This window comes from Vipera ursinii, assembly GCF_947247035.1.
Source record: "Vipera ursinii genome assembly, chromosome: 1".
Taxonomy (NCBI): Eukaryota; Metazoa; Chordata; class Lepidosauria; order Squamata; family Viperidae; genus Vipera; species Vipera ursinii.
In genome coordinates, this window is record NC_139512.1 from 168,356,457 (window position 1) to 168,372,129 (window position 15,673).

Genomic DNA, 15,673 nt, shown 5'->3' on the forward strand with positions numbered 1-15,673 from the left:
CATGTTTAGTTGCAAAGGAAATTGGGAGAAAGAAAAGTGGAATGTTCCATATGTGGAAACGGTTGCCTGGATTAAGTTTTATCAGGCAGCTGATAAGATATTGTCTTTTGTTCCAAGCCTGTTTGTCTATTAGTATTTCAGGAAGATTTGCCCTACTTCCACTTCTACTAAGTCTTTGTAAGTATCCTTAAGTATTAAGGTTTAACACTTGCAATAACTAATCTTTATATAGGGACAAAATGGAGAACCTGGTGGAAAAGGAGAGAGAGGTCTTCCTGGTGAACGAGGTGAATCTGGACCCCCAGGAATCGCAGGTCCATCAGGAGGTCCTGGTGCACAAGTAAGTGTGCTGTAATCTATATATTCTATGTATTCTCTACTGCAGACATGTCAAACTTGCGACGTCATGTGATGTCACGCGACGTATCGGAACTTTTTCCCATTGCCGGCAATGGGTTGCGCGCGGTTTCTCCATGACGCTCCGGCCCGCGGGCCGGCAGTTTGACACCCCTGCTCTACTGTTTTTGAAACTTGATTTATCCTGTATCTTTTGTAACAGAAGCCATCTAATATATTGATTCCATTGAAATTCATATATTGATTGGTCTGTTCTTTTCTTTGGTATTACGATGCTAATTCTCATATCTTATCTAGGGTCCAGCTGGTTCAGCAGGACCTAAAGGAGAACGTGGGGGTGCAGGTCCTGCAGTAAGTATTTTTTTTTAAACTAGCCTATGTTTAAGTAAACTGGTTGATCTTTGCATCCAAACTCTTAGGACTTCTAAAGGACACCATGATCTAAACAACCCTCTAATTTCTTTAAGAAGAAACATAAATAAAGTAAACAAAATGTTCTTTTAATATGGTATGTTCCAATTCACCTGACATTTCAGTTCCGAAATGTTCTCAGCAGTCCAGCAGTGATCCATGGACTTACTGCAACCATACCTTTCCATCTGAGCCATCTCCATGCAAACTTTTTCCCCCAGATAGCTATGTAAAGGACAGATTTTTTTTTAGGCTAGAGCTAGGAAAAGTGCACTCTGACAGCTACTAGTAGCCTATCATTTTTTCTTGAGGTCCATTATTTAGAGTCATGTTACAGCAAGCTACCGTAGAAAAGATGCAATTGCCTTTTAACCAGCTGCAAACAGTCTACCTAGAGAGCCAGTCTGGTGTAGTGTAGGTACCTGGCTAGAGACTGGGAGTTCTAGCTACCACCAGCACCACGGCCACCAAGCCACCAAGCGCCAGTCGCTCTCCCTCAGCCCGAGGAAAAAAGATAATGGGAAATCACTTCTGAAAAGCCTTGACAAGAAAACTGCAAGGAATAGGGCTAGGCAGTCATCAGGAGTCAAGACTGACTCAGAGGCAAAAGATATATAAGTGGTGTATTTATTGTATGTGATAAACCAGTTTCCTGAATTTGATTTTTCCATCTCCTCTTGAGCAGTAGATGATAACTTGCTAATGTCGTCTATACTCGTTTGTTTCAGGGTGCACCTGGCTTTCCTGGATCTCGAGGCTTACCCGGTCCTCCTGGTAACAGCGTAAGAATTACTACAATTTTTACCACTTACTGCTCTTCTCTGCTTTCAGATTCTTTTCTCTGCTCCAGTATTGTAGCTGAAATTAAGCAGGGAAATCAAACTGTACAACAATTCCATTTGCATATTCAGTCACAGGGGCTGTGCTTTGATCCCTTATGCTCCATTTATAAATTGAAAGATCTCTTAAGCATATCTCTGGTGGACAACACTTAACCCAGACTACTTCATGCCCATGATTGCTAACTGAAAGTCTTTCAAGGGATACCCCTTTTCCAAAATATATCTTCCCTTTTTTTCTAAAAAAAGAAAAAAGTGAGCAACAATGTTCCAACTTGAGTATGGTTTGTAGAAAAGGAAAGCTAGAACAATCACTTTGAAGTTTGAAGGATTTAGCTAGTCCAAGAGCAGGATCAATGGAGGAGTTGCAATGCGGTCATGGAATTCAATAAGGTCTCATGTAGATGCAACTCAGCCATGAACTATCCTTCATGGAAGCCAGTCTTTCTGCTTTTTCAATTCATGATGACAATAGCAGCCACTGGCTACTCCTGCCCTACCCAAAGTAAAGACGTGGGATAGAGGACTATGTTATGTTCTGTGGGCCGCTGGTCAGGTAACACTGGCCATCACCGATGCAACTACAACATCCTCATTTCCTTAGGGTGACTTTTTAGAAAAAGTGTAGTAAGCATGCAATCTGGGGGGGGGGGAATCAATTTGGCCTACAGATATTTCTTTTGGTCTTTGATCTTGAATTTCTTTGCTATATTTAAAAGCATGCAATTATGGATATGCTCTTTTTTTTAATCGGTAGTGGATCTGAGGTACTTAAGCAGTTCAGTTGTTGTCCTTTATGCCTATATCGTACATTCTCCATGTTCTGATGTCCTGGTAGTGTTAAGTCAAGAACTGTCCCTTATTCCTCTCTCTCAAATATCACGTTCTAGGGAGCGTCAGGACCACCTGGCAATGCTGGCCCACCAGGCAAAGATGGACATTCTGGCCCACCTGGTTCTACTGGCCCACCTGGTGCTCCAGGTGGTCCAGGTCCAAAAGGTGAGCCAGGTGTACCAGGAGAAAAAGGCCCAGCGGGAGCAAAAGGATCAGATGTAAGTACATTCTTTGAAAATTGCACGTTTTTTAAAAAAAAAATATTTCAGAAATGATTACAGTATCTTTCCAAATACTTCAGCTCTGCAAATCCTGAACAGGATCACACTCAACTATATTGGATTAGGCAAATGATTAGGCAAACCTTATAAATAAGCCCAGCAATTTAAAAAACCATCCAAACATTAGATCATACAGTATATACAGAAAAAATGTTATCAATATCATATTTACTTGTTAGATTTTCCAGGGTTGAATAGAAAGTTGAAGTTGTTGTTCAGTTTCACACATCTCTGACTAAAGCACCCCTTTGAAGTCAAAGGCCAAATCAAACTCCCCTTTTCAAGGGCCAGGTGAAAGCAGTGCTCCCATTTCAGTCCTATTGCTGAAGGGGATTTCTGCACATATCCCTGCTCCACCGGACTAAAGTGGCCAGCAGAATCAGGTTACCAGGCTTCAGTGCCGCTAAATGTCTTAATTTTCTGGATGGTGGCTCACCTTAAATTAGATGGCTGCAGCAGTTTGGATTGAAGCCATACCTTGATGTGGCACAGAGCTGCTTCGCAGGTCTATTATAATGAGAGGATTATTTATCTTTATTTATTTCTAATATTCCTAACTTTATTCAGATCCCATTTATAAGAACAAGTCCACGTAAAATAACCCTATACAAAGGAAGGATGGAATCCTTTACGCTCAAATTATCTTGAACACATTGTCAGAATACCAGTCTAGTGTAATTTGCATGATAAAGCCTGTCAAGTGTATTCATACAGTGTATATGTAAAGAACGGTTTGAAAGTCTGAATGGAGTTGGAAAGCTGTCAATCCAGTTTCACAATAATAACAGCAATCATATGACAATTGAAAACTGTGTGGATTATGTAAGGGTTTGAACTGATTTGTAGAACATATAAAAGGAAAGAGGGAAAATAATATTGCAAATACTTCACCTGTTGAAAGAAGGCTGGAAGTAACTTATATTTTTCTTGATTTTTTGTTTCTTTTCCTATCGTTTGCTGTTTCTTGCTCTTTTTGTTTTGTTTTAGCTTTCTCTTTCTTTTCTTTTTTCCTTTCGGTTTGTTATTATATGGAAAAATACTTAATAATAATAATACAGTAATTACAGATATGCATGTAGATATGGATATATTGATATATCTTCTCAAAATGTAGACCTTCAGCTTCATTCAAGCATACCTCTTTGCAGTGCTTTTTTTGTAAAAGAAAAAGGTGCCGGAACTCACACATGTCATACAATCTGCCTTGCCTACCCTACAAGGTTCCATCCAAAAAAGGTGCCGGAACTCCGTTCTGAGCATTCTATGACAAAAAAAGCTCTGCCTCTTTGCTTTATACCCCTGACTCCACTGATATGTAGTTAATTATGGTCTTGATTGATCTCCCCCAGGGTATACCAGGTCCTCCAGGAAATAGCGGCATACCTGGACAGCGTGGTATTGTCGGATTGCCCGGATCAAGGGGACCATCAGGCTCTTCTGGCCCATCTGGTCCCAAGGTGAGTCGTGATCCAAAAGATTTCATGGAGGAAGGATTGAGCTGAAGGTCAGGTTGTTTGGTTGGGGGCTTGAACTGCTATGTGCATGTGAGAGGGGGAGATAATTGGGGGGGGCAATATTTTTTAAAATTGTTTTGCTGAGATACTTACCATCAGAGCAACAGCACCGTTTGCTAATTTTGTTGCCATCCTTATATTGGGGGGGAGGAGGAGAGAAATGCTGTTTTCCAAGGGGGGGGGAAGCTTCCTGGCAATGCTTTGAAAAATGGCCTTCATTTTTCTAAACTAAACCAGAAATTCTTTTGCCATAATTCCATGGCAACATCTCCTACATTAATGTTCATTCATCCATGGATACTGCTGTGCCCCCAAATTCATATTAATTAATGTGCCACTACTTGTGAAAGCTCCAGAGAATCCTCTCTGTCCCCAGCTTGCTTCCTTGTATAATTAACCTAAGACATGGTTGCCTAATTGTGAGTAGGGAAGTATCAATAATTTTGGGGATTAATGGAATTTTGAGAGCTACATTTTGTCTAGCTTTCTGGACCTGTATTATTATAAGGGGAAAGATCTTTCATTTTCCATGATCCACTAAACAAAGGTACAATTTGAACACTATATCTGTAGGCATATATTACTTGTGGTTATCATTTATGTTAGCTGCTTTTTCAAAGGCTAGGCATGCATTTTACAACATATAATCAGTTTCTTTCTTATTCCAATGTAGGGTGAAGATGGCAAACCAGGAAGTAATGGTAGTCCAGGGGAACGAGGACCTCCAGGGCCAGGAGGTCCTCCTGGCATCAGTGGGGCACCAGGAGAACCAGGCAGAGATGTAATCATATTTTAATTTAATTGTATTCCTGCGATAGATGCTTGAAGCAAATAGAACAGTCAAATGATGTAAATCCCAAAATAAGAAAAATGGACCTCATGCAGATATCTTGTCCAGACATGTAATCTAATCAACTTGACATAGTGTGAAAGCGAAAGCTGGTTTACACAAGGGAGTACACCACTTAATTTCCATATCCACGTTTATCATACATAAGAACAAAATCCCACATGATTTGAGAATGAAATTTGCAGGTTTGAGAAAGCTGGTAGGTCTTTTCCTGGTGGAGATATGCACTGGTCAAGATGGTCTGTTACTATTTATTTATTTTTATTTATTTTATTACATTTATATACCACCCTTTCCCGAAGGACTCAGGGCGGTTTACAGGGTGATTAAAACAAAAAATACAAAAGTTAAAAACAATTTAAAAAATTATATCCATCCCTGAACAAATAAAACCCCAGTTAAAATTAAAATTAAAATTAAAATTAAAATTAAAATTAAAATTAAAATTAAAATTAAAATTAAAATTAAAATTAAAATTAAAATTAAAATTAAAATTAAAATTAAAATTAAAATTCTCAGCCTGGGCCAGAGAGCTCGAAGAGCCAGGTCTTCAGGTCCCGGCGGAATGAACGGAGGTCGGGGGCAGTCCTCAGCTCCACTGGCAGCTGGTTTCAAAGGGCAGGCGCCCCCACTGAGAAGGCCCTATCCCTGGGTGTCGTCCACCAGCAATCTCTTACCGGTGGCACCCTGAGAAGACCCTCCCTGTGGGAGCGCACTGGACGAAGGGAGCTTGATGCCGGCAGCAGGTGTTCCCTCAGATACCCTGGACCCAAGCCATTTAGGGCTTTATAGGTCATCACCAGCACCAGCACCAGTTGATTATGTGTAAATGATTACCTTGAAAAACATTTTGTGAGTTAATATTATTCTATTTGCAATATACTGCATCTGTTTGACCCTTTATATATACAATCATCACTTGATACTGCCTTAAACTAGAAAGTTGTAGGTGAACCAACAGTCTTATAAATGCAATGGCCACATGATTGACAGGCTCTTTACAACACTACTAAGTTTAAGGGATCAATATTGTGAGAAGAAAATCTATTCCTGAATTAATGCTTCTTAAAAGTTTTGATGTTTTTTTCTTCCTATTCCTTTGCCCACCTCCCCCCGAAAAAAAATCTAAATTATTATTATTATTATTATTATTATTATTATTATTATTATTATTATTTATTTGTAAGGGTAATCCTGGATCAGATGGGCTCCCAGGTCGTGATGGATCCCCAGGACCAAAGGTGAGATTCAACAATATCATCATTTGGTTATGGTTGCTTCTGCTGAATCTTTATATATCTTTGGGCATATCTGTGCATTTATTTAATATTTCATATAACAAAGCTTCATTTTCTTTTCATTTCAGGGTGATCGTGGTGAAAATGGTCCTGCTGGTGTGCCTGGATCTCCAGGTCATATGGGGCCCCCAGGTAGTGCTGGTGCGCCTGGAAAATCTGGTGAAAGAGGACATTCGGTAAGGAGGAAAATTATGCTGCATCCTACATTTGTTACCTGTGCAATAATACATTAGCAAAAAGTTAAGAATAAGCCACTTATTACTCAGTTTCAACCAATGCTACACATTTTTATGTTGCAAAAGCCAAAGAGAAATTTAATATATTAATATTCTAGAAATGGAATTCTCTTTGAAAGAACCTCATCAAAGGTGGTATACGTCCTGTAGATTCTACAACAGCTGCAAACATCCGGGATTTGATAGTGGGAGGGGAAATCTGATTGAGCCCTGCAATCAGGGGTTTTCAAAGGTTTTTAAATGAGTTAAATAATTAAGACACTCCATTTATTTTGAATTCTGTTTCCATACTAGTCCAGGGATGGGAAATATGTGATCCTCCTAATGTTGCTGAACTGCAGTTCCCAACATCCTTGCCATTGGTCATGTTGGCTTCAGTAAGCCATCCGATAAAGTAGATTACAACCTACTACTTGACAAGATAGAAAAATGTGGGTTAGACAGCATCACTACCAGATGGATTTGTAACTGGCTGACCAATTGCACTCAATGTGTAGTCCTTAATGGAACTGTATCTACATGGAAGTTTTAGGCCCAGCACTCTTCAATATCTTCATCAATGATTTAGACAAGGGGATAGAAGGGGAACTCATCAAATTTATAGACAACACCAAACTGGCAGGGATACCCAATACTCCAGAAGATAGGCTCAAGATAGAGAAGGATCTTGACAGACTTGAACACTGGGAGCTATCTAACAAAATGAAATTCAATGGTTAGAAAAATAAAGTTCTATATTTAGGCAAGAAATATATATAGAATAGGTGTTACTTGGCTCAATGGTAGTAACTGTGAGAGGGATTTTGGACTCCTAGTGGGCAATTGCTTAGTGTGCTGCAGCTGCCAAAAAAGTCAACACAGTCTTAGGCTGCATCAAGAGAGGTATAGAATCAAAATCGCGTGAAGTGTTAATATCACTTTATAACGCATTGGTCAGGCCACACTTCAAATATTGCATCCAGTTTTAGTTTCCTCAATATAAAAAAGATGTTGAGATTCTAGAAAGAGTTCAGAGAAGAGCAACAAAAGGTGATTAGGGGACCGGAGGCTAGAATATACAAGAACAGTTGCAGGATTTGTGCATATCTATTTTAATAAAAAGAAGGACTAGGGGTGATATGATAGCAGTGTTCCAATATCTGAGGAGTGCAACAAACAGGAAAGGGGTCAACCTATTCTCCAAAGCATATAAAGGCAGGACAAGAAGCAATGGATGGAAACTGATCAAGGAGAGAAGCAACCTAGAACTAAGGAGAAATTTCCTGACAGTCAGAACAATTTATCAGTGGAACAACTTACTTCCAGAGGTTTTGGGTGCTCCAACACTGGAAGCTTTTAAAAAGGGATTGGACAACCATTTGTCTGAAATGGTACAGGACTTCCTGCCTGAGCAGGGGGTTGGACTAGAAGACCTCCAAGGTCCCTTCCAATTTTGTTATTCTGTTAGTGCATGGCAGATAAGCAGCAAGGAGTTTTAAACTGGTCAGGATTCCAGGCAGCATATTTGGAGAAGCACCTGTTTCCCTACTCTTCCTTACTTTTAAGTTTGCAGAACAAGATTTCTTTTATCTAATGATTGGAAAGTAGCTTCTTAAACCATTTCCAGTCAGAAAGGTCAAAATGGTCTAAGTGCTTTTGTGAAAAGTTGAGGGATTTCAATTATTATGGAAGGCCAACTCTTAGATAATAATTGTATGTTATATGCAGGAGTATATTTGGGGTCCTAGTGGCAATTATTTATTTCATTGTGTCACAGTGTATCTATCTATTGGCATGGAATGAGGCATGCAATCTTAATTTATATATGTTTTTTTTTTTTTTTTTTTTCATGTAGGGTCCTTCTGGCCCTGCTGGTCCTGCTGGTCCAGCCGGTGCTCGTGGTGCTCCTGTAAGTCCTCACTTCAGAATATCATTTCATTGTATGCTTCAGCTAGTTCTCTTTCATCTGAGAGGCATTTTTAAAACTCATCCCCACTATGTTTTTTAAAGGGCCCTGCTGGTCCACGTGGTGATAAAGGTGAAGCTGGCGAACGGGGTAGCAACGGATTAAAGGGTCACCGAGGACTTCCTGGTGGCCCAGGATCCCCTGGCCCAGTGGTAAGCTTGGCAGCTTTTGTTGACTTCCCTAAGAGAGAGAAAAAAGATGGGACTTGAAGGGAAAGGAATTCAGACCCGGGTCGATAGGGAGCTCTGAACCAGCCCGGCAGCCTCGTCTCCATAAAAAACCTCCTAAGCACTGCCCGCTGAACTTTTATTCACCTCCAACGTTACAAAAACTCCATCAATCTCATACAACATAGGATACATAGAAATAATTGGATACATACATAGTGAGAACTTCTCAGGTGCCTATGAGATCATTACAAAAACAAGATACTAAAGATATATGTGAAAGCTCTATCATAGCGTTTCCCAAACCTCCCACATGCCAGCCTGCCTGTGAGCCAGGAGAGTATGTTCTTCACTGTAACCCACGTGGAGGCCAATTAAGGGGGTTTGGGAAAGCTGAAGGCTGAGAAACCAAATTCTTGGGAGGCCAAATTCTGGCTATTCCCACAGGGACTAGAAGATGCCATCCGAAGATGGTGTCAGCATGAGAATAGCACCACTGTATTTTAAAATGGCTGCATCTCATTCCTTACTGTCTATTTCCATCTTAAGATGGAAATAATGTTCTAAGTTTTAGGAATAGGCATGCACATTTAAGTCACTCCCAATGCTAAGATCTTTCCAGCACAATTGGTTCTTCTTCTTTTGACCATTGGTCCTTGCTCTCCTAACTTTTTCAGTCGTGGATGGAGAGACAGCAGTGAAAGACACCACTTGCTTCACTCACCTGGGGTTTTCTTTCCAAGTAAATGGGGGCCCAAGGGAAGGCAAACCATTAGGTAAATGTCTATGGAGATTCTCAATCATCCAGGTCATGGATGTCCCAAGGTTGCTTTTCCAAAAGGCAACTGGACTTTGTTTTTCCTTGAAGATGTTTCACATCCGAAAAATTGAAGAAGCTTCTCGGATGAGAAGCAAAATGTCTTCAAGGAAAAACAAAGTCCAACTGCCTTTTGAAAAAGCAACTTTGGGGAAACCATTAGGTAGTAGAGATAGAAACAAGAAGGACATGGATCTATTCAGATAGGGATCTCATCACTACAAATGCAATTTTCTGACCCATAAATGCTCAGTAATTTAAGAAAGAGTTTTGGGCTTCAATTCAACAACTTTAGCATTGCTGAAGTCACAATAGTTGGAAAACGTTTAAATGAGCAGTCACAACACTCCCTAACTTGTAATACATAAAACTTCAGAGGTTGCTGACTGTTGTTGATAACAATAGCATTTAATTGAAATACAGCTACTTATATTTATTAAAAGGGACGCGGTGGCTCAGTGGGTTAGGACGCTGAGCTTGTTGATCAGAAGGTCGGCAGTTTGGCGGGTCGAATCCCGAGTGCTGTGTAACAGAGTGAGCGCCTGTTACTCGTCCCAGCTTCTGCCAACCTAGCAGTTCGAAAGCACATAAAAGTGCAAGTAGAAAAATAGGGACCACTATGGTGGGAAGGTAACAGCGTTCCGTGCGCCTTTGGCATCTAGTCATGCTGGCCACATGACCATGGAGACGTCCTGGGACAAGCGCTGGCTCTTCGGCTTTGAAATGGAGATGAGCACCGGCCCCTAGAGTCGGAAACGACTAGCATGCATGTGCAGGGGAACCTTTACCTTTACTTTTATATAAATAACAGAAGTCTGAAAAAATAATGGTTTCCCTCAATTAATGTGAGTTTATGTGAAGTGAAAAATTCATAATGGGAATGTTCTTACAGCCTGGTTTCGAATCCAGAATTTGTGCCCAACAGTAATGTTTCTGTGAAACTTATCCTATTGTTTTCCTAGATTATATACTGATTTTTGTTTTTAGTTGAAGGTTCCTACTTACTCTCATCTGCTTTTTAAAATACATGGTATAGATTGATGTCAATTATCAAACTTTATAATGAATACAGCCATCTCTATTTCATTCTTACCTTTGTAGGGTCCACTGGGTCCCCCAGGTCAAAGTGGAAGCCCAGGACCTGCAGGTGCTAGAGTAAGTATCTTCTGTATCTTCTTAATGCATGCTTAAATTATGACTAGCTGTTTAAAGAAATATGATGCCACTTTATAGTAATGCTTTACAACACATGAATGACACAGATATTTGATTTCTGATATCGTTTAGGGGCCTCCTGGACCAAGTGGCCCACCTGGCAAAGATGGGAGAGTTGGTTATGTAGGCCCCATTGGCCCTCCAGGTCCTCGTGGGAACAGAGGCGAAAGTGGACAATCGGTAAGATAAACCAAGTTTCCACTCTAAAGTTTCCACCTTGGATTCCAAGAAGGAAGATGTCCATGCATTGACATGATAGGAATGTCAGGAAGCTTAACACAGGACAGGAGAAATAAATTAGTCATATGCTGCCCACTCCCTGGAAGTTCAAAGCTGTGCTTCAAAGGATCTGCATAAAAATGCTTCAATAAAATCAAATTTGCTACAGTCTATCTGGCATGTATAAGATGCATACTTAGCACATTCCCGCATCTAAAGATAGTCCTTAACTGGTCACTTAGATCATTTAGTGAGTGATCTAAGTGACCAGTCTGTTAATTATATCCAGCCCAGATTCAAAGTCCAATGGTTGAGCCCACTTCATGATCCTGTGACCAATTGATTTCAAGGACTTGGCAACACAGCCATGTTTACAGTCATTTGCAGCACCCCATAGTCATGGGTTTGCAGTTTACAATGATTTGATCAAAACCCAGCACTTTCAGTTTTCAGCAAATAGCGAGCCACGATTTTAATGAGCATACCATTCACTTAAAAAAGCCCTGCAAAAAAGTCATAAAATTGAGTCAGTCACACTCATAGTGACCTGTTTTATCACTGCCATCACAGCAGACTCTGTTATGGTTTTACGTCAAAGACAACCTGTATTGAAAAATGGCAACTTTTTGCCAATAAGATTTTGATCTAAATATTTTTTGTAAAATATAGGCAAAGCCAAGTTACCAACATATAAGTGTTAGAATATCCAGACATTTCTCTTCTTTGTGCAAATTCCAGTAGTCACTGAAGCACATAGATCCAGTTAACACTGAAGGGAATAGATCTCTCTTTATTAGGCTACATTGTACTTGATTCAGACTCATCATTCACCTTGTCTTCAAGTTTGAATAGCAATATATTGTTGATTAACTCACCTTGCTTGTAAATAGAATGGCTATTATTATCCTAAATGTTAGTCATTTCCACTGGAGAAGACAGAGCAAATTACATACCTGCATATATGGGGTCTAGTATATATTAGGTTTTGGAGAAAAATAAATAAATGTGTGTATAACATTTGAACATTGTTTCTCTTAATGCATCCCTATGGATGGAGATTTGATGGGCAATTTTACTTGTTGTATTTGAAAGGGTCCACCTGGTCACAGTGGGCCTCCTGGGCCTCCTGGTCAACCTGGAGCACCTGGTCCATGCTGCAATGGTGGTCCTGGTGGTAATGGTGACTCAAAAGGACTCGGCTACTATGGAGATCAGGCCTCTGCAGACAAAATTGACATGGGTGAGGTTTTAGCTTCACTGAAATCAGTCAACAGCCAGATCGAAAACATCATTAGCCCTGATGGTTCTCGAAAGAATCCTGCTCGTAATTGCAGAGATCTGAAGTTCTGCCATCCTGAACTTCCAAGTGGTATGTTCCATTCCTTTCTTATCTATCTTAGCAAGCAATATGGGATCCTCAAGAAATAGGATTCTTTCTGTTCTTTTTTCTAGTAATACAGATATATGATTTGCTGTATAAAGTCATGTGTTCTTTAACTATTCACAAAAATATGATAAAACTCTTCTGTCTACCAAAAGGAAATGTTGAATATTTCTGGGAAATGTAAAAAAAAAAGAAATTGGGAGTTACCATTTACCTAATTTGTACTTTAAAATGCTAAAGAAATGTGTTTATGCAGATAGCTTTAAAATAACAGGCAAAGAGTGGAGTATATATTAGAGAGAATTGCCTTTTTCCCAAAATGCCACCCATTTAAGTGGAGTCTATCATCATCAAGCTGAGCTAAATAATGTTTTTTATTGGCTTGCTTACTTGCTTGCTTCACTTTCCTTTTTGTAGGAGAGTATTGGATCGATCCTAACCAAGGTTGCAAACTGGATGCCATCAAAGTATTCTGCAACATGGAGACTGGGGAAACGTGCCTCAGTGCCAATCCCTCAAGTGTTCCAAAGAAGAACTGGTGGACAATTCCAGGTCCTGAAAAGAAGCACTATTGGTTTGGAGAGTCTATGAATGGAGGTTTCCAGGTAAACACTGCATTGTTTGATACTTGATGAAAGTGTTCATAGTTCTCAAACTCTGAGCAAGAAGCAAAACTGAATGAAAGACCTGTATCAAACAGCCACCAATCCTTTTGTGTTTTCACCACAGTTCAGCTATGGAGATCCAGATCTTCCAGAAGAAGTTTCAGATGTTCAGCTGGCATTCCTCAGAATCCTTTCAAGCCGAGCCTCTCAAAACATCACCTACCATTGCAAAAACAGCATTGCCTATATGGATGAAGCCAGTGGGAATGTGAAGAGAGCACTCAAATTCATGAGTTCTACTGATAGTGAAATCAAGGCAGAAGGAAACAACAAATTCACATATACAGTTCTGGAAGATGGCTGTACTGTAAGTAAACAAAATGCCCCCAAATGCAAAGATTTTTTTTAAGAGAGAGAGAGAGAGAGAGAGAGAGAGAGAGAGAGAGAGAGAGAGAGAGAGAGAGAGAGAGAGAGAAACAGACAGACAGACAGACAGACAGACAGACAGACAGACAGACAGACAGACAGAGGTATTCAGTACTTTTGGTCATTACAGAAAGTCGAATATGTATACTTAACATACAAAACAATTCTAAAAAATAGAATTTTCAAATGACCTTAACTTCATATCTTCACTATGGTTTTGTTGATCTGAATGCCCGAAACTACATTTATGTGCTGTTTATGAGTTTTCCATTCTGCCACATATGTCAAGAGGATGCAAGGTTAGTTAGAAATATATGATGGCTACAGATGACACATGTATTTGGTTCCCACCAAAATCAGTGGGAACAATACATTTCCATGACTCATTTTGATCACTTATCTTTACCTGGATGTAATCTGTCAGAAGTATAAAACTTTTTTCCTGAAATTCTTTAGAGGAGGAAAAATTGAAGTATCAGAACTAGAACAGCAAAGTAATATTTTAATATAGCACCTGCAAGACGCAGCTGAAAGCGATTTACTGGGTTTCTCAGAAGTTCTGAAATCAGGGCATGCACAAGAGCAAGTATGACGGCTCTACCTGAGTATATTTTAACATAGCTGTTGCTTTTTTACATTTCACAGAAACATACTGACGAATGGGGTAAAACCGTCTTTGAATACAGAACACGCAAGACGATGAGGTTGCCGATAATAGATATTGCACCTTTCGACATTGGCGCTCCCAATCAAGAATTTGGTGTGGACGTTGGCCCAGTTTGCTTCTTATAAATCATGAGTAATGCTCATTCTGAACCCTAGAAAGCAAATTCACACTCCATCTTTGCTCTTGTTTTAACTTTGGCAACTATTAGAGTCAAATCAACAGTACCCCAGTTATTTATTTGCAAAAATTCTGGAAAGAGGGGGGGAGAAAAAAAAACACAAGATAAATTCACATAAAGGGTTACCATTTTCTTATTTTCCTCTCACACAGAATACAACAAAAATGTCTTTTGCTCTTTTTCCTTTCACCAAACTCCCATGTTCAACAACGCTCTCATGGTGCTACATTGCAACTTCAACACTCAGTAACTCAAAACTAATTTTAGTTGAAGGCTTGTCCCAACCAATCAAGCACTGACGGATTCCAGCATCCAAGTTTACCTTCCATTATAAGATGCAGTTCATAAAGCTAGAGAGAATTCCCTGTTTCAACTACCTCAACATGGACAGAAACCGGGATGAGTTTGATGATTCCCATCAAGAAAGCAGAAAGAAAAATATGTTGGGACCAAGGAATACATTTGGTCTTTTTTCTTTGTTAGTTCGTTCCTGTGCCAGATTGAGCTGAACAGAGTATAGTCCATCAGAAGAAAAGAATGCCCTAATACCAACAGACTTGTGATATTTTATTTCTGGACTGCATTGCATGTTTTAAGGGTGCTCCAATACTTTCCTGTCATTGCTGGTCAAGACCACTAAAATTAGGGAAGTGTTTAAAAGATAAATATGATGGTGCTAGTTATGTATGTTTTAAATCTGCAAGCCAGGTTTTATTGACTTGCTTTGAAACACCGAAACTTGACAACAGTCATAAATGTCTCTTGTTGGATGTCATACGGTTGGTAGGCCATTTCTGAACGGGCTTTTCTTCCTTCACTCTGTAAAAGTCAATAAAGATGCAGAATCATGAGCTTCTCTTGTCACATTCACACATGTATAGTGTTGAAGGTTAACCATCTTTGTAAGCTTTTATACGGTTGTTGGTCTTTTCTTTACAGAGACACATAATAAAATATTGTAATAAAATTTTGTGGCGTCTTTTATGTGTTGTATTATTCTTCTGGAAGTTTCATAGATGATCTTTAATCTAATTTGCTCACTGAGGAAAAAAAAATGCAGGGCTTTCCCAGCTGAAGAGCCATCTGATTCGGCTCTTTTTCAATTCCATTGAGCTGAGGAGTTCCAGGAATGGGTTAATTTTTCTTCTCATCCACATTGCCAGGCAGACCAAGTAACTTTGTTGTAAATAATTAGGCAATTATAGATATGGAGAGGTTCTGCCCATAGCTACACACAAGAAACCTGCCTCGTAATATAGATAGAATAGATTACAAGGGTAAAGTGGTGTTTCAGCAGAATCTTATTAAAAAGGCTTTTGTTGATTTTTATTCTAAGTTGTATGTCAGGGACAAGATGCAAGATGTAGATATAGATAGATATTTACGAGAAGTTAATATCCCTGTTCTTACACAAGGGCAAAGGGAAGGGA

The 15,673-nt window shown here is 39.6% G+C and overlaps 1 protein-coding gene across 2 annotated transcripts in view; it reads left to right on the forward strand.

Annotated features, from left to right (window-relative positions):
* COL3A1 (collagen type III alpha 1 chain) overlaps positions 1–15,187 on the forward strand; it is an 82,474-nt gene extending 67,287 nt beyond the window's left edge. For both annotated transcript variants that reach the window (XM_083350491.1, XM_083350492.1), the window contains 16 exons: positions 233–340; positions 655–708; positions 1,497–1,550; positions 2,498–2,659; positions 4,072–4,179; positions 4,910–5,017; positions 6,274–6,327; positions 6,453–6,560; positions 8,455–8,508; positions 8,610–8,717; positions 10,651–10,704; positions 10,837–10,944; positions 12,076–12,352; positions 12,785–12,972; positions 13,097–13,339; positions 14,044–15,187. In XM_083350491.1, the coding sequence (XP_083206617.1) occupies positions 233–340; positions 655–708; positions 1,497–1,550; positions 2,498–2,659; positions 4,072–4,179; positions 4,910–5,017; positions 6,274–6,327; positions 6,453–6,560; positions 8,455–8,508; positions 8,610–8,717; positions 10,651–10,704; positions 10,837–10,944; positions 12,076–12,352; positions 12,785–12,972; positions 13,097–13,339; positions 14,044–14,190 (1,935 nt within the window). In that variant the 3' untranslated portion in view covers positions 14,191–15,187. The remainder of the gene's footprint in view (positions 1–232; positions 341–654; positions 709–1,496; positions 1,551–2,497; positions 2,660–4,071; positions 4,180–4,909; positions 5,018–6,273; positions 6,328–6,452; positions 6,561–8,454; positions 8,509–8,609; positions 8,718–10,650; positions 10,705–10,836; positions 10,945–12,075; positions 12,353–12,784; positions 12,973–13,096; positions 13,340–14,043) is intronic.
* The last annotated feature ends 486 nt before the right edge of the window (positions 15,188–15,673 follow it).